Source organism: Hakea prostrata, chromosome 1, assembly GCF_041222555.1.
Source record: "Hakea prostrata isolate BN-2017 chromosome 1, UWA_Hpros_2, whole genome shotgun sequence".
NCBI classification, from domain to species: Eukaryota; Viridiplantae; Streptophyta; class Magnoliopsida; order Proteales; family Proteaceae; genus Hakea; species Hakea prostrata.
Window position 1 is genome coordinate 28,575,570 of NC_142600.1, and position 25,592 is coordinate 28,601,161.

At 37.9% G+C, this 25,592-nt stretch overlaps 2 protein-coding genes across 2 annotated transcripts; both read right to left on the bottom strand.

Annotated features, from left to right (window-relative positions):
- Nucleotides 1-3,415: 3,415 nt before the first annotated feature.
- LOC149028626 (uncharacterized) lies at nt 3,416-8,654 on the bottom strand. Its single transcript, XM_089156627.1, has 3 exons — nt 7,572-8,654; nt 7,419-7,433; nt 3,416-3,625 (listed from the first exon to the last, which is right to left on the bottom strand). Exons 1-3 carry the CDS (start codon nt 8,652-8,654, stop codon nt 3,416-3,418), a joined length of 1,308 nt encoding a protein of 435 aa, XP_089012753.1.
- Nucleotides 8,655-19,995: 11,341 nt separating this feature from the next.
- On the bottom strand, nt 19,996-24,411 carry LOC149028627 (sulfate transporter 3.1-like). The gene is made up of 12 exons (XM_089148912.1): nt 23,725-24,411; nt 23,421-23,628; nt 23,163-23,334; nt 22,661-22,726; nt 22,428-22,541; nt 22,226-22,342; nt 21,678-21,804; nt 21,289-21,575; nt 20,990-21,180; nt 20,820-20,905; nt 20,649-20,725; nt 19,996-20,558 (listed from the first exon to the last, which is right to left on the bottom strand). The coding sequence occupies exons 1-12, from the start codon at nt 24,062-24,064 to the stop codon at nt 20,373-20,375; spliced, it is 1,971 nt and encodes a 656-aa protein (XP_089005038.1). The 5' UTR covers nt 24,065-24,411; the 3' UTR covers nt 19,996-20,372.
- Between the last annotated feature and the right edge of the window lie 1,181 nt (nt 24,412-25,592).

Below are 25,592 nucleotides of genomic sequence, written 5' to 3' on the forward strand. Positions count from 1 at the left end.
CCTTGAGAGTTTGTACCCACAATATGTCAGGATTTTTGAGTATTCGCCATCCCTGCTTGAGAAGTGTTGCCTCATTAATGTCCTCCATTTTTTTGAAACCCAGTCCTCCCATTTCTTTTGGTCGGCAGATCGGTCCCAAGAGATGAGAGTAAGTTGTTTTGCCTTTAAAGGATTCCCAGCCATAATTTCTGGCATATGGAATCAATCTTTTTACATATTGTTCTTTGGGAATTTGAAACATTGCATGTGATACAAAGATTGAGATTGGAGAACGGACTGAAGTAATACTCCTCTTCTTGCAAAGGAAAGACTTGAGGCCTTCCAGTTGGCCATTTTTTGCTTCATCTTGCATAAAATGAACTGTAGATTCCTCACTTTGGATCGGCCCTGGAAAAGGTTAGTACCAAGATATATTGCATCTTTCTTCATTTCATTAATCCCCAGAATTGACAAAATCGTATTTTTTTCACACTACGGAACATTTCTACTGAAGAAAGCCCCACTTTTCTCAAAATTAATATGCTGACCTATTATGTCAGGAAAAAAAACTCAATAACGGCTTTGAGAGCCAGAGCGTCTTCTTGTGTTGCATGACATAAGAGAAAGGTGTCATCAAGCAAAGAACAGTGTGAGATTTTTTGGTGCTCTTCTAGCAACCTTAATGCCCTTGAACAAATTAAAGGATCTGTATTCATTAAGAAGTCTGGAGAGGATTTCCATAGTAAACAAGAAGAGGTATGGGCTTAGGGGGCAGCCTTGCCGCAAACCTCTAGATCCCGAGAACCAAAAATAAGGGTTTCCATTATGTTTGATGGAAAAAAGGTGGCATTTGAGATTAGTGCTTCCACAAGTTTACACCATTTGAGGTCAAAGCCTAAGAACTTAAAAAGATTGATCAAAACATTCCATTCAACCCTATCATAGGATTTAGACATGTCCAGTTTGAAAGCAACATACCCTGTTTTTCCTCTTGTTCTTCCCATAAAATGGAAGATCTCATGGGCAAGCATGATGTTGTCCGAAATTTGTCTACTTGCCACAAAAGCCCCTTGACAGGGTGAGATGAAAAGGTTCAAGAGGGGTTTTAATCTAAGTGTAAGCAATTTTTGTCTTCACTTATCCACATTGGAGAACGCGGGGGGTTGTTCAACCGTGTTCATTTTATAAAGAGGATTGCAAGTGGCCAAGCATTTGTTGAAATGAAAGAGCTTATGCGCCTACAAGTTTGGTTCCGCTTTGGAAACAAACATTCAACAAAGGATGGGTCCAATGGCTATGAAGTGGTGAATAACATTTTCAAAAACCCCGAAAATGAGCAATTTCAAGGGTGTCGTTTGCCATTATATCAATGGTCTCAATCTTTCCCTTTGGGGAGGGGGTTTTAGAAGGGGGGGGGAAAAATTCTTTTTTTTCTATCTCCTTCGGAATATAAGAGGATGAAGTGGCCAAGCATTTTGAAAATGAAAGAGCTTATGCCCTACAAGTTTGGTTGCTACCGAAGAGAGTAGAAGGGGATTATGGTCTAATCCAGTATTTGGCAATTTCTTTAGGGTTGCATTAGGAAAAAGTGCAATCCAAGAAGGAGATGCCCAAGTTCGATCAAGTTTTTCTTTCACCAGATTGGGAGGCTTTTGTTTGTTTGACCAGGTGAAGGGTTGACCATGGAAAGAAATTTCTTGGATATCCATACTATGGAGTAGAGATTGGAGGGCAGGGGATGGTTTGAAATGACCTCCCAGTTTATCATCCTAGGTCATAACTTCATTGAAGTCGCCGATGATCAGGAAAGGGTTAGATATAAATTGAATGAAAGATCCAGTGTCACTCCAAAACTCTTTCCTGTTGGCATAGGATGGGGGGGGGGGCATAGATAAAAATGGTAACCCATTCCTTCCCTTCAAAGGAACAATTGATGGCCATGAACGAAGATTTTTCTTCAGGAGGGAGCAGCCTGATCTATTTCGTTGAAAGGTCCAAATCCCACCTTTCAAACCTTTAGAACCCTGATTGTTGGTGAAGCCGATGGAAAAAAAGGGGCCCAACGACTTATTCCCAATCAATTTTTTCTCCAAGGCCGAGTGGTTAGGGCATTTTGTTTCACATACAAAGACCAATCTAGGTTTGTGTTTTTTGAGTAATTTTGAGAGGCATTGAAATGTGAATTTTCCATTCAGTCCCCTCACATTCCACGAAGAAATGTCCATTTTTAGGCTCCAAGAAGTTCGAAAGTTCAAAATCACAATTAGGACCAAGATTGAAATGAAGAAAATTTGTAGCAAAATCAAAACCCAATTCATAAATGGATTCCAAAGGGTTAAACAAGATAAGGTAGGGAGTATTTAGGGAACAACACGCATGCAAAAATTATCAAGAACAAAGAATGAAAGTAAAGCAACAAGGTAAGATTCTACATCGAGAAGCTCATAGCATTCTATGTAGCTAAAGTAACACAAATGTACAGTTAGTATAGACAACAAGTAAAGACAACAAGTAAAGAAAATTAACAGCTTAATTAAGCCGAGAAGCGGTTTCTTGATTTTGATGAAAGAGAGATATTGTTAAACCAACAGTAAAGAATGGCTAACAATAGAATGAAAAAGACAATGCACTGATTGAAAAAATCGGCGTAGAGGTAATAAGGAAATACTTGAGGGGCCATAGGAGAATGATTCATCATTTCTACATGACTTGCGGGTGTAGTGAAAGTATCGGTGCTATTCTCGTAGAACTGGACACCTCCACCGGTTGTTGAATTTTTCATGTTGTTCATATTACTGAGGTGTTCAAAGACTTGGTGGCGAACTTCCATTTCACTCCTGAATTGATAGAACACAGTTAATGGCTCGATGCAGTTATGGAGTGTGGTATCAAGGTTATGACAAAGGGAGGCTACTGAAAGCTGGGTAGGAGATAGATCTGCAAATCTTCTTCTCTTTCTAATATTTGAATTGCATGCAAGTCCAGGTATGCATCAGTTCCTTTGGCATTAGCATGCTCATAACAAGCAGTGAATGGTCCTTGTTGTGGCTGAGAATCAGTAGTGAAGTTTACTTCTTCAGCATTTGTAAATACTCCAGGTTTAAAATTTTCAGAAGCTGTAGGTTGTTTTGAGGCAAGTTTTTCAAGCTTGTTCATCCTCTCCACGAGATTCAAGAGGACATGGTTGCTAGAATCCAAGACCGGTTCCTTTTTTTCTGAAGTGAATTTCTGTTGGGCTTCAATATGCATTCTCAGCAGATGTTCTATTTTGCCTGGTTTTTCCATCAACAGTTGAAGATTAGTGTAGCCTTCTTCTTTTTTTTCACACATCAGTTGTTTGCCTTTCTTCTTACTTTTCTCATTTCCTCATCATTCGTAGTATTGTTTTCCTTCTCAATAGCTTTATCCATCTTGCATTTTGACTCATCAATTATTTTCACCTCCTCTCTAATCTCCTTTTCTTTGATGATTTTCCAACTTGATCTTCCATTGTTTTTGACTCCTCTAATTTTCCTTCCTTATTTGTTGAACCTTCACCAATAGAAACATCGTGGGCTTCATCATTAGCTCCATTAACCTCATCAGCAGCCATGATCATTTTGGGTACCAGTTGAGCAAGAAAGCCATCATCCTCATTATCACTCACCTGTACATCATTTTTTACTACAGGTAGTAACAACAAGCTACGAAGAGTTTTTGTGGACAGAGTTTTTGAAAGCCCTCCAGCTAGGGGTTCGGTTGTAACTCCTTCAAAAAGCCCTATTTGAATTGCATTGGTGAAGGGAACCAAGTCATCAGTTTCATACCTTTTATAGAATCCTGTTTGATGGGAGTGTTGGTGCAACCTAGAGGGGGGGGGGTGATTAGGTTGTACCTAGTGGTTTATAACAATTTTCCGGTTTAGTTGCAATTTCAAAATGGATTGATAGTTCAAGATAAAATCTAATGAAAACAGCAATCACAAACACAGAATTTATAGTGGTTCGACTCTATGAGTCTACGTCCACTCCTCTCTTAGCCTCAAGAGAGTGTTTCCACTAACGAATCTCTTTCAATACAGTGGGTAGAAAATCAAACCCTTACAATCTTCGTTTCGGGGCAAGAGTACCCTTTACAATCTTCGTTCACGGACAAGAGTATCCAATACAATCTTCATTCACGGACAAGAGTATCCAATACAATGAATTCTAATCAACCTAGACTAGAATTAAAATAACCAATTCACAATACGAAAAGTATTAGATATTACCTATCAAAGGAGAGTAACCCTTTACCCTTTGAATGCAAGTGATGCAATGAATGAATCAAAAATCAATATACTTCAGCGGTTTTCAATAACTCCAGACTTTGCTTCAGTGAGAGCTTCAACTTTGGAATATCCCTCAAAGTTAACCGGAGTTGGGAGGACAGCAATAATGATAAAAAAAACACCAAAACTTTGCTTTTTCCCTTGTGAGTGAATATGTGCTTGAGGGGGGGGGGGAGAAGGATGATTCTCAAATGGGGGTGGTTGGGCTTTTATAAACCCCAAGTTACTACCTTCCCCATTTCCCCAACGGATATAAAATCTTTGCGAGATTTTGTTCCAGACGGACGTTCGTCTGCCCAGACGGTCATCCATCTCAAAGGTATCCGTTACAAACAACTGTAGAAGATATTCTCTTTAAACTAGCCGTTATAGTCAAATCTGGGCCAGACGGACGTCCATTTGCCCAGACGGTCATCTGTCTAGCTGGACTGGCTCAGACGGGCATCCGTCTGGCCTTCTGTTGTTTCTGAGAAACAGAGTTATCAAAACAGACGGACGTCCGTCTGGGCTCTGTTTTTCTAAACAGTTTTGGGCTGGGATATGGCTTGGATTTTCGGATCTTTTTGACAATCCTAAGCGTTGTACACCTTACTAATATGTCCTAGGTCACTCTAGTAACATGGATTACATATTATGGATGCATTTACATGTGTGTGTATGCAAAGGTGTCCTAAGCCCTGATTTAGCCTAAGTCTTGATCTTTGACTTGATCTTGATTAGTGATCTTGATGCTCTCCTCTTGACTTTGGTTCTTTGTCTAAGATGGTTTGATCTTGAGCTTGACTCTCCGGAAATTTCTTTGAACCGGATATTTACAACGAGATTCTCTGCAGTGATGAGCTGGACAAAACATATCTACATGGAAACATTAGTAGAGTCTTTGTTATCATCAAAACTGATTGGAGATTGATGTGGCAAATGTTGACTTGGCATTTTCCAACAGGGAGATTTTCCCACATTGTTTACAGAGGATTCTAACTTCATATTTTGCATCTATAGGAACCCATTCTTTTATATGAGTCTTAATAGAAGTGCAAATTTGGACATTTTTGTTGAAATCCAGCACCAATTTCACATGAGCAGAGTTTTGAGGTGAGCCTAGCACGCTTGGGTTCATTTGAACTTCAATGATTCTTCCTAGATTGGAAGCAGCCAGCAAGATGTTTTCATATGTTAGGCAATGAGATCGTATCCCTCTGAGTTGAACCCAAACAATTATTGGAGGCAGAGTGACATTCTTCTTACATTCTGGGATTGGTTCTAATGTCAAATGCAGAATATGGTTACCAATCCATCAGGGTGAAAGAGAGAGCACATTGTTCCTATGCTCTTTAGAAATGAAACAGGCCTCGAAATTTTCCCTTCTAGTGCTGGTTATGGAGATGGCTCCCAATGGAGACCAAAGGTCCACCAGCTTCTTCTTTGTTACAGTGATCAATTCTCTAGGGAAGCCTAATGCATAACCATACAAGATGGAGTTGATAGCATTTTCCTCATGAACCTGCACATGTGGGTGGCGAGCTAGACTTCCGGAAGGTGCTACGCCTTCAAAGATTCTTGCTCCATCACCTCGCTTAACTTCAACCAACCGAGAAACATACCTTGAAGCTCCAGCTAAATTGGTTCCGTAAGGAGAAGTCGACGAAGGGAGGGTTTATTTGGGGATACCCATCCACTTTGATGATTCATCCTAACAAGAAACAGAGAAGAGTTGCAGTTTGGGCCTACAGACAAAATGCATGAAGAAAGGGTGGGGGCCACAAGCCAAAAAAGGAGTTGTTGACTTCAGCTATTAGGATAACGGGTGTGGTGTTTTCAGCTTCGACAAAAGGTGGGGGATATGTTTTGGCTCAATTTGGTAATGTCCAGGTGGTGGTTACGGGTGAGAGTTGTCTAAACTTACCATTAATAAAAAATAGTAGGGTGAAAAGGATCGTTAGCAATTCAATGTTCATAGAAATTTAGGAAGTAGAAGTGGCCACGCACACCACCTTGCCACTACACAGAAAGTATCGACCTACACCCTTTAGTCAAGTAGCAGTGAGTAAACCTACTCCATGGCCCCTTGGTAAATCCTTATCTTGAAAGAGACCCTGCATAGGAGAGAAGAAATAGTAGACCAGAGAGACCAAAACTCATAAAAAAATGGAAAGAGGAAAGGGGAGAGGACTTAGCCATATTCAGGACCAGTGGAAGAGCAGTAATTTGGTAAAACTTGGACAGTAGACAGTATATAGAAGGCCGAAGACTGAAGCCTAAGGACCAGTTGTAAGATCCTTTAGAAGCCACGTGAATCTCATAGCCAAAAATTTTGAAAAATGGTGTTGAATTGTAAGGGATAGTTGCAACAGGATAGCGGAAAGAAAAAACTGGATAATTTGAAAAATAGAGCAACTTGGCAAAGGCTCCCAGAGCCACTTGAATCCTCGATTACTGTGCAAATTGTGCTTTGTCGTGCTTTTGAATTTTTTTTTCCATTGCAGATCATGCTTCAACTTTACTATGAAAATCTTGCTTCAGATCTTTTCCTTTCAGAATCTTGTTCTCATGAGGCTTCCGGAAGAAGCTTTTTCAAGACGAGAGGCTTCCGTAGTGCAAGCTAATTGAGAGCTCTAGTTTTTTCTTTCTTGTTTTGATTGGTACCCTACACTTAAGGGTTTTTTTTTTTTTTTCTTCTTTGGAGCTGGTGAGTTGATATAATGAGGGGGAAATATCACTAATATATGTGCTTTCCGGATGGGTGCGAACCCAAGACCTCCCATGGGAGTTTGGTTTGTTAACCGCTCAATTAACCTACCATTGGCAAAAACTTTAATTGTTGATGTCGAATATAATAAAACGAAAGAGGTCTCAACCCTACTCTTAGGTATTTTATTCTGAGATTATAATCTAACGATTGTGATCCAATAATAATTATCAATGAAAAGTCAAAGTGTTAAAACTGTTCAACCATCTGATGTGAATCTATTTTCGGAACAATTCCAGATCAAGAATGCTAGCGCCACACATGCGAAACATGCTACTGCTAACCTCTTAAAACCAATTCAAAAGCGTGTTTCAGTTATCATAACCATGCAAATCAATTGTAACAATCAAGATTGACAAAGTGCTTTTGCAGCAATAAACTAACTTTAAGATCTAGAACCTGAGAAATACAAATGGATATATGAAAGCATTAAATACAAAGATTTTGATCGATCAAAGCATATACTTAAACTGGTGAAAGCATCGAAGGAGCCACCGCCGATGGAGCTATTGGAAAGGCAGAGTTTTCACAAATCACCCGTTTTCCTAGGGCTGCATTGCATTCTTGTTTAGGCCTCTGCGATGGCCGACCCGAAATGCAATTCTGGGTAGAGTCTGTATCGCATAGCTTGATACAAGAAGGCGGTTCGCCAACGATGTAATTATCCGAGTGATTGAAGTAAGATAACTTCGGCAATGAACATATACTTGTCGGAATCTCACCGGACAATCTATTATGAGCCACATTTAGTACCTCCAAGCTTTTCATCTCTTCCGCCACCTCCGGCAATAGCCCAACCAGGTCGTTAGAGCTGACGTCGAAAACCGTTAAGTTAGTTAATCCCCCAAATTTAGGAGGCAAACACCCGCTTAAACCCATGTTCATGAGAACGAGCTCCTCAAGAGTTGTTGCCATGGACAAATTGCAAGGAAGGCTACCGGTGAATTTATTATTTGCCAACACAAGCAGGGAAACAGGGGAGTTGCCGATATTTGTTGGTAGGGAAGAGTTGAAATTGTTATTGTTGAGGAAGATGGCGTCGAGTTTTAGGTTGAAGAGAGCGGGAGGAATCGGGCCTTCAAATTGATTGAAGCGGAGATCGAGATATTTGAGTGAATGGATAGAAAGAACCACAGAAGGAAATGAACCAGATAAAAGATTGTTGCTAACATCAAGCTCATGGAGGAGACAAAGCTTTGTAAAGCTTGGGGGGATTGTGCCATTGAAGCGATTAGAGTTGAGATGGATGAGAGCTACATCAGTGAGAAGGCCAAGTTCATCTGGTAATGAACCAGCGACGTCTCCACCGTTGAAGTCGATTCCGGCTACTGTTGTTATTTGAGGGTCGTCAAGTGCATTTGTACAAAAAACACCAGTGTAGTTGCAGACATTTTCGCCGTACCAGTTTGAAGTGATGCCTTTTGGGTCAGAAAAGATTGCATGTTTCCATGCTTGAAGAGCCTTGAAAGCGTTGACGAGTCTGGGATTTTGAATTGGTTGAGAAGTTGGAGTGCCTTCACATGAATGATTGTGTTGATGAGAAGGGTTGATGAGAAGGAAAAGTAAAGAGAAGAAGAAGCAGAAAATAGATGATAGGTTGAGGCATGAGCTCTTCGCCATTTTTGCAGTAAGATATGGATGATTCTGTCTTACGACTCGATCGATATTTATATAATGATTTGAGGAGAGAGATTTCAACCCAGAAAAAAGAAATTTAAGGAAACTTATTATGACTCTTTAATTGCCAATTAGGCAGAGTTTAATTGTTGGATGCCGAACGGAAAATTACATGCAGTTTTTAGTCTTTACAGAAAGGAGAGAAGTTTTCGTGCTCCTGCCGTTCGCATGTCTGTACCATTGCTTGTTCACCATTCATTCCACCTCATTCCAGCAAGCATTGAATGGGTTCTTTTTCGGATCCCTTTTCATGCAACCAAGTGTCACCATTTCTCGTGTCATGTTTAGTAAAGCAATTAAAGGCCCAACCTCCTTAGGGGAGGGTTTGGGTTCGCACATATTCGGCATTAATTATATAAAAAGCTCCCTTGAGGATGTAATCGTAGTGCGTGTAAGCTGGCCCGGATGAACCTCATATAAAAAAAAATAAAAAAAAGTACCGGCGGCATATGTAATATCCTTATCCCTATATATGAAAAGCGTCTTTGTACCAAAAAAAAAAATTACATTTTTCATGCACCAAAAAAAAAATTAATGATGGTATATGTAATAATATTCCACTCCCTAATATAAAACTACCAATTCCAAAATCAAAATTTTCCCTTACCAAAATAGTTATTGGGTTAATATGATCACTTCACTAATTTTTAGTTGAATAAAAAGCCAATTTTACCTGCCTTTTGTCTCTCAATCCCAACAAACATTTGACATCTCTCCTCAAATTTTGCTCGACTTCCAAATCCGAAATGTAAGTGGAGATTTTTTTCCAACTCATCCGCTCTAAGTAGCATATCCCGTTTTTCCCTTCTACCACTATGAATCACCCTACTATCCATCTCTTCCTTTCCCTTCCTCCTCCGTGAGTGACCCTACTATCCATCTCCCCCCCCCCCCCAATGTTGTCTACAGGAGAGCCAACTACTCCTAAACAAGGTGACCTTATCCCCTTTAACCAAACCTGGAACTTTTCAACCCCCACCAAGAATCTCACTAACCAGTTCTAGGTTGACGGATGACGGAGGTGAAGAATCAGATGACGAGGTTTGCCTTAACCCAACTGATGAGGTCAGAGTTGCCAAATTATGGTAAAATACTCTTGCAAGATGTATTCTTGAAGGGAACCCATTCAAGCCCCAAGCAGTGATAGATGGACATTTATTAGCCTAGAATCCAAAACATAAGATCTTCCTTCCACTTTCACCATGCCATGGACAATGTTAATGTGATGGTGAAGGTCAAAGGTATGAGAAGGTAACCTGCTTAATGTGGAGCCATGGAATACTAAACAACAATGGGAGTTTTGCCATTCAGGCTTTTGGTGCAGTGCATGTTGTCTTAGTTGACCTCATGGAGCCAATTATCTTGAAGAAAATAATGAATAAGGTTGGGGAAGCTAGAATAGCCATGATAATCAATGACATGTAGTTTGGTTGAAGGGTGAATTATGTTAGGCGATAATTAGACTAGACATTAGGAGAGCTCTTGGTTCATTTGTTAGTGTTTGAAGACAACATGGAGCATTTTCAATTATCACCCTTCGCTATAAGAGATTGCCAACGGTGTGCTATTTTTGTGCTATGATCGATTGGCCATGATGAACAATGCTATGCAAAGAGATTTGAAGAGCGGGTGTGGTGCAACCCTAATGAGCATTGCATGGAAGCTTTTGTGGGAGACACTTGCAAAACCCAAACATATTCCTCCCTCAAAACCAAGAAATTCTCACCCAAATGGAGCTGAGTGACCCCATGGACCCATTTAATCTTGTAGCCGATCCAACCATTTCTTCCTCTTCCAAACCTTCCAACGTACCCTGGGCTGTTAATGACCTGCAAACTCAACCATCATTCTCCACTAATATCACCAAAGCCTGTAATAGTTTGAAATCCCACCCTTATGGCAAGAAAGCCCTTACTATTCAGGAACTTGCTCCTAAGAAAGTGCTAAGAGATCTCATAGAGGGAAAGGTGGATCGAAGGTCTCCTCAGTCTTGATTCAGAATGATGCAAACTTGGTTGATCATTGTTTACAATTTACACCCATGGTGGCTGGTCTGTAGCACCACAGGAGATAATGAGAATGATTATTTGGAACTACCAGGGGTTGGGGAGGGTCTCGACAGTTCGTGCTCTGCGGAACATTTCCTCATCTGAGAAACCTGAAATTATCTTTTTGGCAAAAATGAAATGTCATTTGGTTGAAAAGGAAGTTGAAGTTTGCTAAGCAATTCACAATGAATTCATGGGGTGCATTAGGAGGGCTTGCCTTGTTATGGTAAAGCCATGTTAAAATCAAAATTTTGTCATCTATTAAGAGGATTGTTGATGTTGAAGTATGTTGTGAGCCAAAATTCTTCTTTTTATCCTGTGTTTATGGTGACCCACATAGGCATCTAAGACAAAGGGTTTGGGACTAGATAATCAATAATGGGGGACCACCATAATGCCCCTTAGACCTGCATTGGAGACTTTAACTCATACCTAGGTTGGCTTAAGATAACAAGGGGCAATAGGAGAGGAGATCTTGACACTCAACAGTCCAAGGATATGATCAACAAATGTGGTCTTTTAGATCTTAGTGCTAATTGCCCAACTTTTACTTGGAACAATAGAAGGGTGGGGTTGGCAAATATTAGAATCAGGCTTGATCAGCCACTGTGTAATGCCCAATGGAGACTCTTGTTTGAGGATGCTTCTAAAATGGCTAAATCGGCTTTGTCTTCGGATCATAATCCCTTGTTACTTGATGCTGAGGGAGAAAAAATTGAAAGGGATAGAAAAGGCATTTTGGAATTGAGACAATGACGATTAGGCATCATAGGTGCAAAGAAGTGGTGAGGAAGGCATAGTTGCTTGCTAAAATGCAAACTAACAAGAGTGTGCTGGCCCAAAAATTAGACAATTGCAAGTTTGACATTTCTCTATAGAATAAAGAAGTGTTTGGAGCTGAAATGTCAGTTCAAAGCAATACAAAGCCGTGGGGAAGAGGAACATAATTAGGAGGAAGAGAGGAAAGTGCAAAGGCAATTAGAGGAAGCATTGCTTTGGGAAGAAACTCTTTGGCATCAAAAGAGTAGGGTGGAGTGGCTAAACTATGGAGATAAAAATTCAAGTTTCTGTGCAATTACTATCCAACTCCAAAGTAGACACCACAAACTGAATTATCAAGCTTAGAAATGGGGATTGTAGTTGGTCAAACTCAAAGGCTAATCATGTGGATACTATTTTGTTATCTCACATTTCTAAAGTTGTTACCTCTCAGGAGTGGTTCTTGAAGCTCTCACTAAAGCACTAAATTCGGTCTAGCCGAAGGTCACCTAGGAAATTAATAAGACACTACATAAGATACCAAATGAGAAGGAAAATTTTAAAGTGCTATTTGATATAGGGCCTTTGAAAGCCCCAGGCCTTGATGGCTTTCCCCCTTTATTCTTCTAGATATACTTGGGACATCACTTAGGCTGAGTTGCATCAAATTGTGAATGATTTTTCTCTTTGGTAGACTGCAGAAGGAATTGAACAAAACCTTCATCGGCTTGATCCCCAAAACAGAGCATACGGAGAAAGCTAAAAAGTTTAGACCCATCAGCTTGTGTGGTGTGGCAGTCATGGTGATCTCTAAAATCTTTGCTAATAGCTTGAGAGATTCTATGCAAGGTATCATCTCTCATCCACAATTTGCATCTATTCCTGATCGCCTTATTTCTGATAATATTTTTGCAGCCTATGAGCTTTTTCATTATATTAAACACCAAACGAAAGGTAAGAAATTTTTTTTAGGCCTCAAACTTGATATGAAAAAGGCTTATGACCGCCTTGAATGGCTTTTATATCCCTAAAACAATTGGGCTTTTGAGCTTGAAGAGTTGACATGGTTATGGAATGTATTTTCACTGTTTCTTACTCCTTGTTGAAAAAGGTTGCTTCATTCCCTCAAGGGGTATTCAGCAAGGAGACCCTTTTCCCCCTTTCTCTTTATCTTATGTTCGCAGGTCTTGAGTGCTATTATTGAGAGAGCTATAGAATTTAATCAAATATATGGTATCGGTATCAAGAGAAGGGCCCTTGCAATATCCCACTTGTTGTTTGCTGATGATTGCTTGTTTTTGGAACTCAAGCTTGAGAAGATGCTTAATTTGGAAGAATGTTTGGACATCTACTGTAAAGCAAGTGGCCAAGAGGTGAACTTAGGAAAGTCATGCATTACTTTTAGCCTTAATACTCCCTCTCATATGGTGGTTTTCTAAGATCACCAAGGTGACATATGAGAGTGAACCAACAAATTACCTAGGTCTATCTGTAGAAATTATCTTTCATGTTGATGATGACCTAAAAAAAAAAGAAATGTAAAAGGTGGAAAAATATATGTTGTCTGCCCATATGCTGAAGGCAAACCTTCATTCCTTAGATAAAAGAAAAACAAAATTTAAGATTGGAAATGGTGAAAGGATGCTCTCATTTATTCTTGTTCCATGTGGTGTGTTTGATTGAGCAAGGGGAAAAAAGGGAGAAAAGTGATAAATTACAATAGTATTTAGAGCAAATTGCACAGGTATCCCAAAATGGAGGCTTTAAAGCATTAACACCCCACTTTTTATTTGAAAAACATCCTAATTCATTAAACACATAAGTCCATTTTGTTAGTAAAATAGTCAACTCACTATTTATTTTTTAATTCTTAAAATGCACTTACCAAAATTTGAGGAAAAAAAAATCCAACAACAATGTCTTCATCATCAAATAACCTTCTTAGGCGGAAGAATGTCTTTTTTTCTTTTTGATAAATGAGAATAAGATTTATTGGAAGGGTATAATAGTCTTTGCGATAATATAACTAATCATTCTAACATAATAGGACCTATGTGATTTTCAAACAAGAAGTGGGGTGTCAGTGCTTTAAAGCCTTCTATTTTAGGGGTGTAAGTGCAATTTGCTTCATTATTTATGAGAAGCAGGAGTTGAGCCCTTCCATTACCAGACCTTTTTACCTCTTTATTTATTTTTAAATTCCAGCCGTCCAAAAAAAAAAATCATAATTGGAAATGAAATACTTAATTTGCTCTTACTAATAAAATTTGTTGGCATATAAAGAGATTTTCGAATCAACCATTAAATCGTGTAAGAGTGCAATCAATTAGCATTGTTGTTTAACTTGTTTATTTTGCAAGATTTATTCCATTCTCTCTTCTAGGGTTTTCTGCCCCTATCGTCTAATTTCAAAAAAAAAATCATTAAGAAAATTTAATCTTTGTGAAACAAAACATTGTTTATATTAAACATGGCTCCTAATCTCAAAAGAATTCCATTAAGAAAAATTAATCTTTGTAAAACAAAGCACTGTTTATATTAAACTAGTTAGAAAATTGATCACGTGCATTTACAATTTTCTAGGGGTAAATACAATAATTTTAATTTTTTTAACAAATAAAAACTTTCAAGGTTGAGAAGAAGAGAAGAGAGAGAGATAATGGAATAAAATTAAGTTTTTTTTTTTTATAAAGTTGTTTTTCATAATTTTGATTATATATATCCTGTGAAAATGGAGTTTATTTGACTTTTTCTTAGATGTTAGCTTTTTTTTTCAAGTGATGTGTTTGTTTTAGGGAGAACATGGTAGAGAAACACGTTTATCATTCCTGTCATTTTTTGAAAAGTCTTTAGATTTTAAAATTTTGAGACTTTCTTTTACGCTTCCTTTTTCTTTAAAACTAAAGAACATATAAAACCAATCAGATCAAACAATAGCAGATTTTAGCTCCAATTCATGCTAAAAAACTATTAGAACTAAATACCAATATTTTGGCAAAAGACAAGCAATCGATTCGCCAATGATGCTCGTGGATTAAATAACCAAAATATTCATTAAACCATGCATGTTGTATATATGAAATAATTTAAACACCACCCACCCACACACATAAATGGCGAAAAGCCTAACCACGAAAATGATCCTCCAATGTCACCAACTGCATGTACTTGTAAGCTAGGAGGTGATGGTGTCCATTAGTACAAATGCACAATAACTAATCAGGTTGACAAGGTTAGGAAGATGCAAGAAGCTAATTAAGCATAAGAATCTCCACAAAAAATTATTTGTTTCCCTGGAGTCCATTCCTGTCATGTTGTTTCATAATAACTACCTACAAGAATAGTCATTCCAAGTCAAGGAGAAAGCACGGATAAGACTAATGAATAAGAAAACTCAAATAGATTTTTTTTTTCTCTTTAAAAAGGTTTGAAATGACATGTAAGTACAACATATAGTTTGTAGCAATAAGCCGAGGTACAAATTTGAGGTATACTTCAATTGATGTGTTCTACCATTTATTTCTAGAAACCAATCAATAAGGTAAGTTCCTACTGACCTGTTTGGTGCTCTCCAATTGACTCCTACATACTCGCCTAAATCCTCCTTCACGCAATTGGCAATCTTGTCAAAAGTTCTTAGTGGCAGCAACAAGCTATCGGAAGGTAAAAGTCTATGTTGTTGAAATCCACAACCCATGGTTACATATGATAAATTGCGAAAGATAAGCTTTTTAGACGAAGGTGGAAGTATTTACTTATGGAGCCCAAATTTTTTCATATTTGCTAACTATGAGCATGTCACCTATGCCCAAGAACTGCAACTCTCTCCTTATGATCGTCTCCTTGGAAATGAAAGGATCAACAATGTTCAAGGTGAGATACCATAGAGAGTCTCAGGCATTAAATCAAAGTTGTGGTGAACTTCTATTAACTAGTATACTAGAAGCTATCTCATCCTATCATTTATTTCACCTCGAAAGCCCAGGTATCAAGAATCTAACTCTCGCTGTAATCAACCATTAGAATCAATCAATTAGTTACTTGCATGAGATGATAACTGATTCAAGAATAGATATATGTATAGAAAGAGTGAAAGATGTGTAATACCTCATCTTGCTTGTAAGACTTATGGATGTCTTCAATGTATTCCACAACTGCTAACTCATCATCGTAGCATCCATGTAGTGAATTGGATTTTTTGGCTTTAAACACAGTCAGAAGAAGGGTTAGAAGTAATATTATTAAAGATTGTTAAACCCACCCCACGTGAGAGCTCACGTGGGAGGATGGTTTGACTAGCAGGTTGGGCGGAGAAAATCTCAACTACAAAAGAAGGGTTCTTAAAAAAATTAACCTTGCTCCTAATTGTAAGAACTGCTAGCATGGTTTGGGTTTTCTTCTTTAATGATTCTTCTCTTGATTTTCTTTGTTCATAGGCTTCTGTTGTTTGCTTTTCTCCAACCTCCAACTTTGCCTGTAATTACTATTGCCCCTACCGTTAAACTCCGTTAGTTAAATGATGACATGACATATCTTATTTATTTAAAAATCCTAAATTAACCCTATAATTTTATATTACTTATTTACACTTTATATTAAATTACATTACTATCCTAAGTAATTAGGGAAAACTTACACCTAATTAAAAAATCTTCTTTTCTAATCAAAATAAAGAGAGAAGAAAAGGAAACTCATTTTCAATTTTATATATGTACTCTTCGGAATTTGGTAATAAAAAAAATTATAATTCCTAATCTTTGGTGTTATATTTAATTTTTGTTATTTACTTTCCATTTTAATGTTATTAGTTTTAAGAAGCTTCAACAGCCCAATAGATTTTTATTCATTTATTGTCTAATTTGATGTTAACAATTTTAGGAAGTTCCTACTACCAATAGGGTACCCTTTTTTTTTTTTTTTGAATCCAAATGATAAAAATACATGTGTCAAATTATTTTATATGAATTTTTTCCCCTAAATGAAAATAATATTACTTTGGCATTCTTAATTATAAAAGGGCAAAATAGACATAAACATTAAACCGTAACGTCGTTTAGCACTGTTAGAACTAAAGGGGGCAACTATAATTTCATAAATAATAGAGTTTTTAGTAATTAAACTATAATACAAGGGGACAACAATAATTATTCTAAAGAAAAAATAAGGTTGAAGAGAACCAGCAGTGATGTTGACTTTGGAGGGTAGTATAACGAATACTCTCTCGTCTCCCACATATGATAGTTGGAGAAACGAATCTAACAAGTTTGTGTGGGGCCATTTACAAAATGTAAGGTGGAATGACTCTATGAATATTAACAGTTTTCTAACAAAGTAAGAAAACATTGGATTCTATAGTGGATGCACAAAAAACTCTAACAATTAGAAGTTGGGCCAATGATGGGTTAGTAAAGCGATTAAAGGCCCAACTTCCCTAGGGGAGGTCTTGGGTTCGCACCCATTCAACGGCATTAATTATATAAAAGCTCCCTTGAGGATGTAATCGTTAGTGTGCGTAAGCTGATTCGGATGAACCTAGGAAAACAGTTATTCACAAGTGAGAAATGGATCCGAACATAGGAGAACAGTTATTCACAAGTGAGAAATGGGGTACATAGCAGTTTAAACGGCAAAACATATAGTAGAGAAAAACCCTAACTACTAATTTAATGGATGTTTAATTTGAAAATAATATTTATTCGACAACTTTGCGAGCAAAAGCCAGCTTTGATATTACGTCGTCTTTATAGGTAGGAAGTATGACAATTTTGACTAAATGAAAAATTTGCCAAAAAATAAACTGACAACATTACCCTTAGAAAGGATCAAACTACCAAGTTTCAAAAAACTTTTTGTTTAGTCTTTATGAGTTGGAAATAGGACAATCTTGGCTAATGAAAAATTTGTCAAAAAAATAAATAGGCAACTTTACCCTTAAAAAATGATCAAAATGCTAAGTTTTAAGTAGCTATTTGTAAAGTCTTTGTAGAAGGAAATTGGGACAATTTTGCCTATCGAAAAATTTGCTACAACTTGAGTACGTATTTTTATATACTAATAATAATAATATGATATGACCCTAATCTCAAACTGAAGTCACTTAGACTTATTGAGAATTATTTATACTAATACTTAATCAAGTATGGTGGAATATTGCACTCACCGACTCACTGAGCTCCTTTGGTTCTCTTTGATTGCAAGAGGATATTAAAGAGAGGGTTGAAAAATTTTCATACTATTGTGTAATACACTTGAGGGTAGAATCAACAGGAACGGAATGCAGCCAAAGAGCTGCACAAGGGATAGTTTGGGCCCTCCTTGCAAGAGCTTCACTTCAGTACTGCATGATGCCTAGGACTGTGAAGCCAACGGTCGAGATCGAAATCTCGATCTCAACCATCGGCTTCACGGTGCTGCGAATTTGATCTCGACCATCGGCTTTACGGTGCTGCGAATTAAATGCGCAGTATTGAAGTTACACCATCCTTGCTAAGAGTAGCTACAAATCAGTTGAATGTACACCCAACATGACAAAAACTTCAAACATCTAAAGGTTCTACAATATGTTATACAATGTACATCATCCAATGAGAAATCTCCATTCCAATTTCCAAGAGAGTGGTTATCTATTATTTAATACCCATCTTTCCCTCCTTACCTAATTTCAATTCATAAAAGTCTCACCAAGTTGGCTTAAGAAGTACAGATCTTCATCGATTGAATTGTGAATATTATTCTAAACGTTCGTGATTATATCAATGAATCCAATTTAAAGTTCAAAGCTTTGCTCAAAATAAAATCTTCAACTTGATCTGCAACCAAATATCCTGGTACATTTGTTTAATTAAGTTGCTAATTAAGAAAGTATGTTTGATTGATTTCATATATGCATCTTGATTGCACATTTTATTTTATACTTTAATACAGCTGGTTTTACCTAAAAAAGAAGTAGATAATGAATTGAAAGAACCCACATAACTTGAAACCTATTTTATTTGCTTATCAAAAGTTAAAGAGGCTCACATTTATATATTAATGTAATTGGATATAAAGGATTTGCACGAGATCAAGACCAGCATCCTCAAACACCATTATAATTGGCCATTAGCTTGCATTTCCATCTTTCCAAATTTTAAACCTTGAAGAAAGCCTACATGCGTGATAAGGGATTTCATGGGATGAGGTAATACATTTGAAAGTTAGGAGAGTTGAAGATTGTAGATCACTCCACTTGCATGGTAGATATGGTGGAAAGTTGGCCTGAAAAGAGGACTCTGAATGAAGATATTTGATTTCTATCAAGTTGATGATTCCAGCACCAGTGGAGAAATAAGCAAGAGTTTGGAAACTTTATGTTAGGTTTATTTATTTATTTTATTATTAAAATCTATTTTATGTTTTAAAATTATTTTTGTATATATTTTATTTTAATTGTTTTGTTAGTGTGTGGGTCCCATGAGGTAAGGGTGGTAATAAGGTATCCATGAGTGAAGGAGGCCCTTCATGACCTTTATGAGGCTCTTCATGACATTGATCATGAGTCTTAAAGATTTTGATCATGGTGATGAGGTGGGCTTACCTGTAGGGTAGAATTAATTCAGATTCAAACTATTGACCTTCAGTTCTTATTTCAACTTCATGACCATTACCATGAGTAGGGTTAATAATTCTTATTTCAACTTCATGATCATTACCATAAGTGGGGCTAAAGTTGTTGAATGAATTAAATTCAATTCATATAAAAGAGGTGAATATAAGAATTAATTCTCCATTTAGTGGGGAGGTTAGGTCAAAGTGGTTTATCCCCATTAGTAGAGAAGTGACAAGCCTATTGATTCTCCATTAATAAGTAATTGATTTTCCTCCTTGTGATGAGGTGAGTCATTGTGATTCAATGACCCAATTCATTGCCTTGAGAATCTCAATGGTGTAAGATGTGGTTCGGGCCTATATAAACCCAATACCTTAATTCCTTATATGTGGTGTGTAGTGTGTAATAGAGACACTCCTCACACTTTGCTTTTTTGTTTCTTATTGTTTTAAAAGTTTCTTCCTTCAAGTTTGTCTTTGTTTTGTGCTGTAGCTTTTGACTCTATGAAGGGATTAGAAGAACTACCTCATCTTCTAGTTAGAAATTGTTTTATTTTAGAGGTGGTGGTGCGAAGAACCCTTAGTAGTAGTGTGCATCAATTAACTTAAAAACAACACTCAAGATGTGACTCAACCTCGTTTGTTGGTGGTTGGTTCGATTACAACATCATGCTTTCCAAATTGACTAAGAATCTTTGTCTTTCAATTGTATTGCAATTCCATTATTATGTTTTTAAAATTTGCATGTAATACAATTATCCAACACTTTAAAAATATACAAAAAGGAATTTCAAAGGAATTAATTAGCAAGTGGATGAAGATGGCTTAGAGCTTGACAGCACTAGTAAGGCTTAGAACCCTTTTAATATCTGAAAGCTTACGTACTACCTCTTATATATAATCTGTACATAATCCACTTTGTTAATGAATTAAAATGACCATTCTATCTGTTGCTTTCCCTTGGACAGACAAAGAGAGGAAAACTTTCCGAATAACAATACATGCAACTTTAAAACATTAGAAACAATGAAATCGAAGTACAATTAATAGAAAGCCAAATGAGAACAACTAGTCACTCTCCACCGACTCTAAATACTCTCTTTGACATTATTCCACCCTGATACACATATTCTACAGATGTTATAAGAGAAAGGCACCAAGGCTTTACTGAGGAAGGTGGAGTTAACTTGGTGTTTTAATTCTGTGACTTGTCTTCTTTGGTGGGTTGTGTTGAACTGCTTGATTCGCATCGAAAAATATCTGTTGCTCAGACATTATCAACATGGACTGTTTCAAGTGTCACTGGGCCTGACTTGCAGGTATGAAGCTTGAAGCTACATGCTCCCACGGCTTCTCCCACTGTTAGATATATCCACTCCTGACCTAAGTCTTGTATGAACTCGGACATGTTTAGCTTCTTCATCACTTCACTTCCAGGGTTGGCCAAGACCATCTGCAAGATTACCCAGAGGACAAAGAAGTACTAATTAGATCACTTGATTAATTTGCACAAGAAATTATAGGTCCAAAAGTTGGAATATACCTTAAGCCCTCTTTTATCTATGATCTTCTTAACTTCACTGAGCAAGCTAATCCCACTAGTGTCGATGCTACCAACGGCTGTTCATGATCGAAGATTTTCACTCATCAGATTGAAGTAATTGCATAATAGAACAAAATTACATAGGTTAATCCCTATAGGTTGAATACTTACGGCCCAGGTCTAGTATGACATAGTGTAAGCTAGCTTCTCCTGATGATTTTAGCCTTTCTTCCTCTTCATTGATGTATCTTGAGATTCTATCAGACAAAAACAGCTTAGTCTTAGCATTAATGGGGTTGGCGATGAACATACATATCTTCAATTATCATGTTCATTAGTACCTCTCTCTCAAGTAGTTTGCGTTTGCAAAGTAGATAGGAGCATCAATTTGAAGTATAAGAACTCCAGGAACAGTGTTAGCAACTGGGTATTGATCGATGTTTCTGTAGATCATGGAGTTGGGGATGTTGCCGAGGATGAAAGTTCTTGGCCTTGCTATGACTAGAAGCACCCTAAGCATTGATAATGTGATCTGCAACAAGCATTTGAGCCTTTAGCCAGAGATATAGAAATATTGGGAACTATGAAGTCATTACCTAAAGCTTACAGTCATGGAATAGATGGAAAAAAAAATACATACCGCTATAATCAAGCCCATCTCGATATTGCTGAAGACTACACCGATATATGCACTCATGCACACAACAAAGTCGAATTTATCGAGCTTCCAGAGATGAATGGCAGCTGGGTAGTCAATCAAACCAAGCATGGCGGCAGTGATAATGGAAGAAAGAACGACGAGCGGAGTGTAGTGGAACAATGGTGTTAGGAACAGCAATGTCAACATCACTGCAGTAGCCATCACAATGTTTGAGACTGCACTCTTGCATCCTGCATTGAAGTTCACTGCCGACCGCGACAAAGGCCCTGAATTTTCCGATTCCAGCCAATTCAGGCATTAGTAAAGTACTAGTTTGATGTGAATATGGTGGTGGAGATTGGTAAGTAGTAATATAAATTGGTAAGGACCTGCGGTCAAGTAGCAAGAAGTGCATGAACCAGCTATGTTCATCATTCCAAAGGCTATCATCTCTTTGTTGCCATCAATGTGGTAGTCCTTGAGCATGGCGAAGCTCCTTCCTACAGCTATTCCTTCCTGCATTAGTTCACACTAGGGTGAGGCCAAACCAAAAATTGAAACCAAACAGGAAAACCAAACCAGAACTGATTGGACCAGCCAATAAGATTGATTGAAACCAAATGACACCAATGGAGGCATGAGATGAAGCATCTCATACATAAATAAACACAAACAACAATTCATACCAGGCCAAAATCCCCAGTACTGGACAAGTCACCCATGTGAGGCAAGTATATTGGGGGGAATGTCAACCACAGTATTGGGTCTATTTTAGTCCATTATTGATGTTTGATCATTCTTTCTTGTTCCCTCTGTTTCTTTAATGAGAGATCAGTTTATGTTCCAGATCCAGATCCATTAATATGAAATGTCACACGCTCTGGATAAGGATCAAATAATGTTAATAGAGTGCAAGTTTCTGAGTATAGTAACTTACAGCAAGAGCGATGATACCAGTGATTATTCCTGTTTTAAGGGCTAGCATCAGATGCTCTGAACCAAATTCCAAACTCGTCAAAGATGGTGGATTCAACCCTTTCTTTAGGTATCCAATCTGTATCGCATAACGTATGATTTATTATGGCATTCTTTATTGTATTTAAGGTATCCATCTGGTAAGTATATATTATAATGCTCACCACTGCAACTCCGTGATTCTCAGCGTGGGTGAGATACACAAGGAGACTTCCAAGAATAACAGATGTTAGTGGTGCCATTGCTGATATCCAGAAGAATTTTGGTCCTCTCTTGCTCTGCTTGTCATCATACAATTAACAAATGCATCACTATAAATATCACACCACAAGATCCACCTTTAAAAAAAAAAAAAAAAAGAAAAAGAAAAAAAGAAGAGCCTTGATTTGATTATTACCAGGTATTTAGTGAGCAAGAGAAAGAAGAGGAACACGCAACCCAACACACCAGTCTCCCATTGCCACTGCAACCACCACCAATTACTACTGTTAGTCTTAGCAAGAAAGAGAAGGAGATAGACATATCGAACAAATTAGCAACACGTACTCATAGAAATGAGATTGGAACGGAGCAGTAGATTTGAATAATATATATATATATATATTTTTTGGGGGTTGTTGATGTTTATTTTGAGAAAAACAGAGTAACCAACAAATCCTATATTCTCATCAACTTGGTATCGTTATTTACAAGCCAAATAGTTGTTGTTGTTTTTGAGGAAAACAGAGAGAAACAAACAAATCCCATATTCCCATCAACCTAGTATCGTCATTCACAAGCCAAACACCCGTGATTGTTGCTGCTTGAAAGAATTCATTTGACTAGCAGTTGTAGCAGATACATAGGTTTCAGCACTACTCAGAAACAGAGCAAACTAAAGAAAAACTCAGAGTGAGCACCTGATGTGTCTGGGTGAAGACAGAACGCATAACAGAGACAATATCAGTTTCACGAGTGAAGTGTTCCAAACCCAGAATTCCTTTTAGCTGCTGTAGAGAAACAACTGTTGCTGCTCCACCCATGAACCCTACTATGGTTGCATGTGAAAGAAAATCCACAATAAACCCAAGCCTGCATTTATATGTCGGAGTCATCAATCAAATAAATTCATCAGAAAACGATCAAAAAACGTATCCTGATGATGTCTAGATACTTACCTTAAGAAGCCCAAGGCAGCTTGGAAAACTCCAGCAAAGAAAGTAGCAGTTAAGGCTAGGTGAAGAAAAAGCGTTGGTTGCTCAATAGCGTTCACCTCTTTCCCTAGCATAGTCCCCATGAGCAGTGATGGAACAGCCACAGAGCCTACTGCCAAATCTCTGGAACTCCCCATCATGGCATACACCAATGGTGGCACAAAGCTCGAATCTGCAGTGATGATTTCAAAAGATGTCAACGAATTTGAAATCTCATTTCAAAATATTCCAGAAGAGGGAGTGGGTTTTGATTTGAGAAAGCACTCACATAGGCCAACGATGGCTGGTAGATTGGCTAGCTTGGCATAACTGATACCCTGAGGGATAGCAAGGCTTGCAATTGTAAAACCAGAGATGAGGTCAGCTTTGAAGAACTGGAAAGTGTAGCGAGGAGCCCATTCAAGGATGGGTAGAAAGAATTGCAAAGCCAATACAAACTTGCGACCCAATGACTGGTTCTTGAACTGGCGAAATGGATCATCAGGGAAGAAAGTTTCTTTTACAGAGCCCTGAAACGAATTCAAGAAAGGTTTTGAAGGTGGGATTGGCACCCGATGAGCACAGCGAACGTGGTTCATAGTGGTCGATTGGTGGTGAGTCTGACACATGCAGAGACTATAAGGAACAATGTCTTCTATAACTTACTAGCCTCTGATATTGCAGAGCTGCTTCCGCTAAATTTGGAAGGGAAGAGAAGAGAATGAGAATGTTTGTGCGTGTGTTGAGTGGAGAGGAAGGAAGAACGTTGGGGGGTTATATAGAGTGAAAGAGTTAGTAGTGTATGGTGACCTCACATCTCACTGTTAATCTTCCTTGATCCACCTTCTACAGTTCTACTCCTCAGTGCTTGTTTGGTTCGGTAGTGGTGGTGATCAATGATCTCCCTCACGAGTCATGAAAACTCTGTAGGTGCGTTGTGGGTCCATCAGTATACGTGGATTAGATACCTAGAGTTGATACTGAATCTTTATCATCAGCGCCAGCTTTATCACTCATATCTACCTTTACATTCCAGAGTGAAGCTTGCTGCTTGCCTGCTCAAAAATAAAATTTCAAGTTTACCAAAAAATAAAAGATAAATTTTCAAGTTGTTGTTGTTACTTGTTAATAATGGTGGTAGGTCTGATATGCTTGGCCGGGGGATATTTTGGGGATTGTAAAGTGGGCTCCTATTGGTGGGTCTGGGCAGGTAAGGGAGAAAGAGATTGAGAGGGAATCACATGTCATTTTCATTTTATAAACACACCTCCCCAACTTGGATGTAAATGACAAATCTAGGATATGTGGTTGCTTCTCACATCAGATGTAACTGAACCAATTTCATGAGTAACATTTTAATATTAAACAAACATATATAAATTATTATTTGAGCATTTATAATGTTTAGTTGTAGTTTGTAAGATGGAAGCCTGATAAGGATCAGTTAGGGAGAACCATTTACGGTCAGTATATATAACCTATTTAGTATAGTTTGATCAAGTATAATAAGTGTCTTACCACAAAAAAAAAACATCAACTAGAATAAGTTTATAAATTTAAATTTGTAATTTATAACATTTTACATGCATTTATTTATTTATTTTGGTAAACTACAATTCATTGCAAAGGAACTTCTCGAGCTATTGCGAGGCATCCAAGGAGACTAAATGCTGGAGCTAGGCAGAGGAAATGAGCCAAATTGTCTTGCTCGAAAGATACAGGGCTCTCCTAGCAAGGGAATCAATACAAGAGTTGCTTTCCCTAAAAACATGATGGATAACACAGTTCAAGGACTTTGGCTTGAGGAAATTGATATCTTCCAAAATAGGTTTGACTTCCAGAGGTCCAGCTCTGACTTTCTCTTCCAACAAACGCACCAGGTCTAGTTTATCAATCTCAAAAATGGCATAGTCATGACATTCTCCCAGGGTGTATGGGAGACTGTCCCTAAGAGCCAAAGCCTCTGCAATTAAGACCAATTGAGCCATAGCTGGTTTTGACACTGCAAGTAGCCCTTCTCCCCTATAACTGTGAATAAGGAAACCCATACCACATTTACCTTTCTCGCTCATTGCTGCATCAGAATCACCTTCACCCAGTCTTCTTCCGACAAGGTCCAATTCGGTTGCCTAGGCGGTTTAGCCATCACCTAAACCT

Coding starts and splice junctions, on each gene's coding strand:
- LOC149028626 (XM_089156627.1), bottom strand. CDS start 8,654: ATGGCGAAGAGCTCATGCCTCAACCTATCATCTATTTTCTGCTTCTTC.
- LOC149028627 (XM_089148912.1), bottom strand. CDS start 24,064: ATGTGTCAGACTCACCACCAATCGACCACTATGAACCACGTTCGCTGT. Junction 22,727..23,162: donor TCTTCACCCAGACACATCAG/GTGCTCACTCTG, acceptor TGGTGGTTGCAG/TGGCAATGGGAGACTGGTGT. Junction 21,805..22,225: donor CTGGTATCATCGCTCTTGCT/GTAAGTTACTAT, acceptor GAACTAATGCAG/GAAGGAATAGCTGTAGGAAG.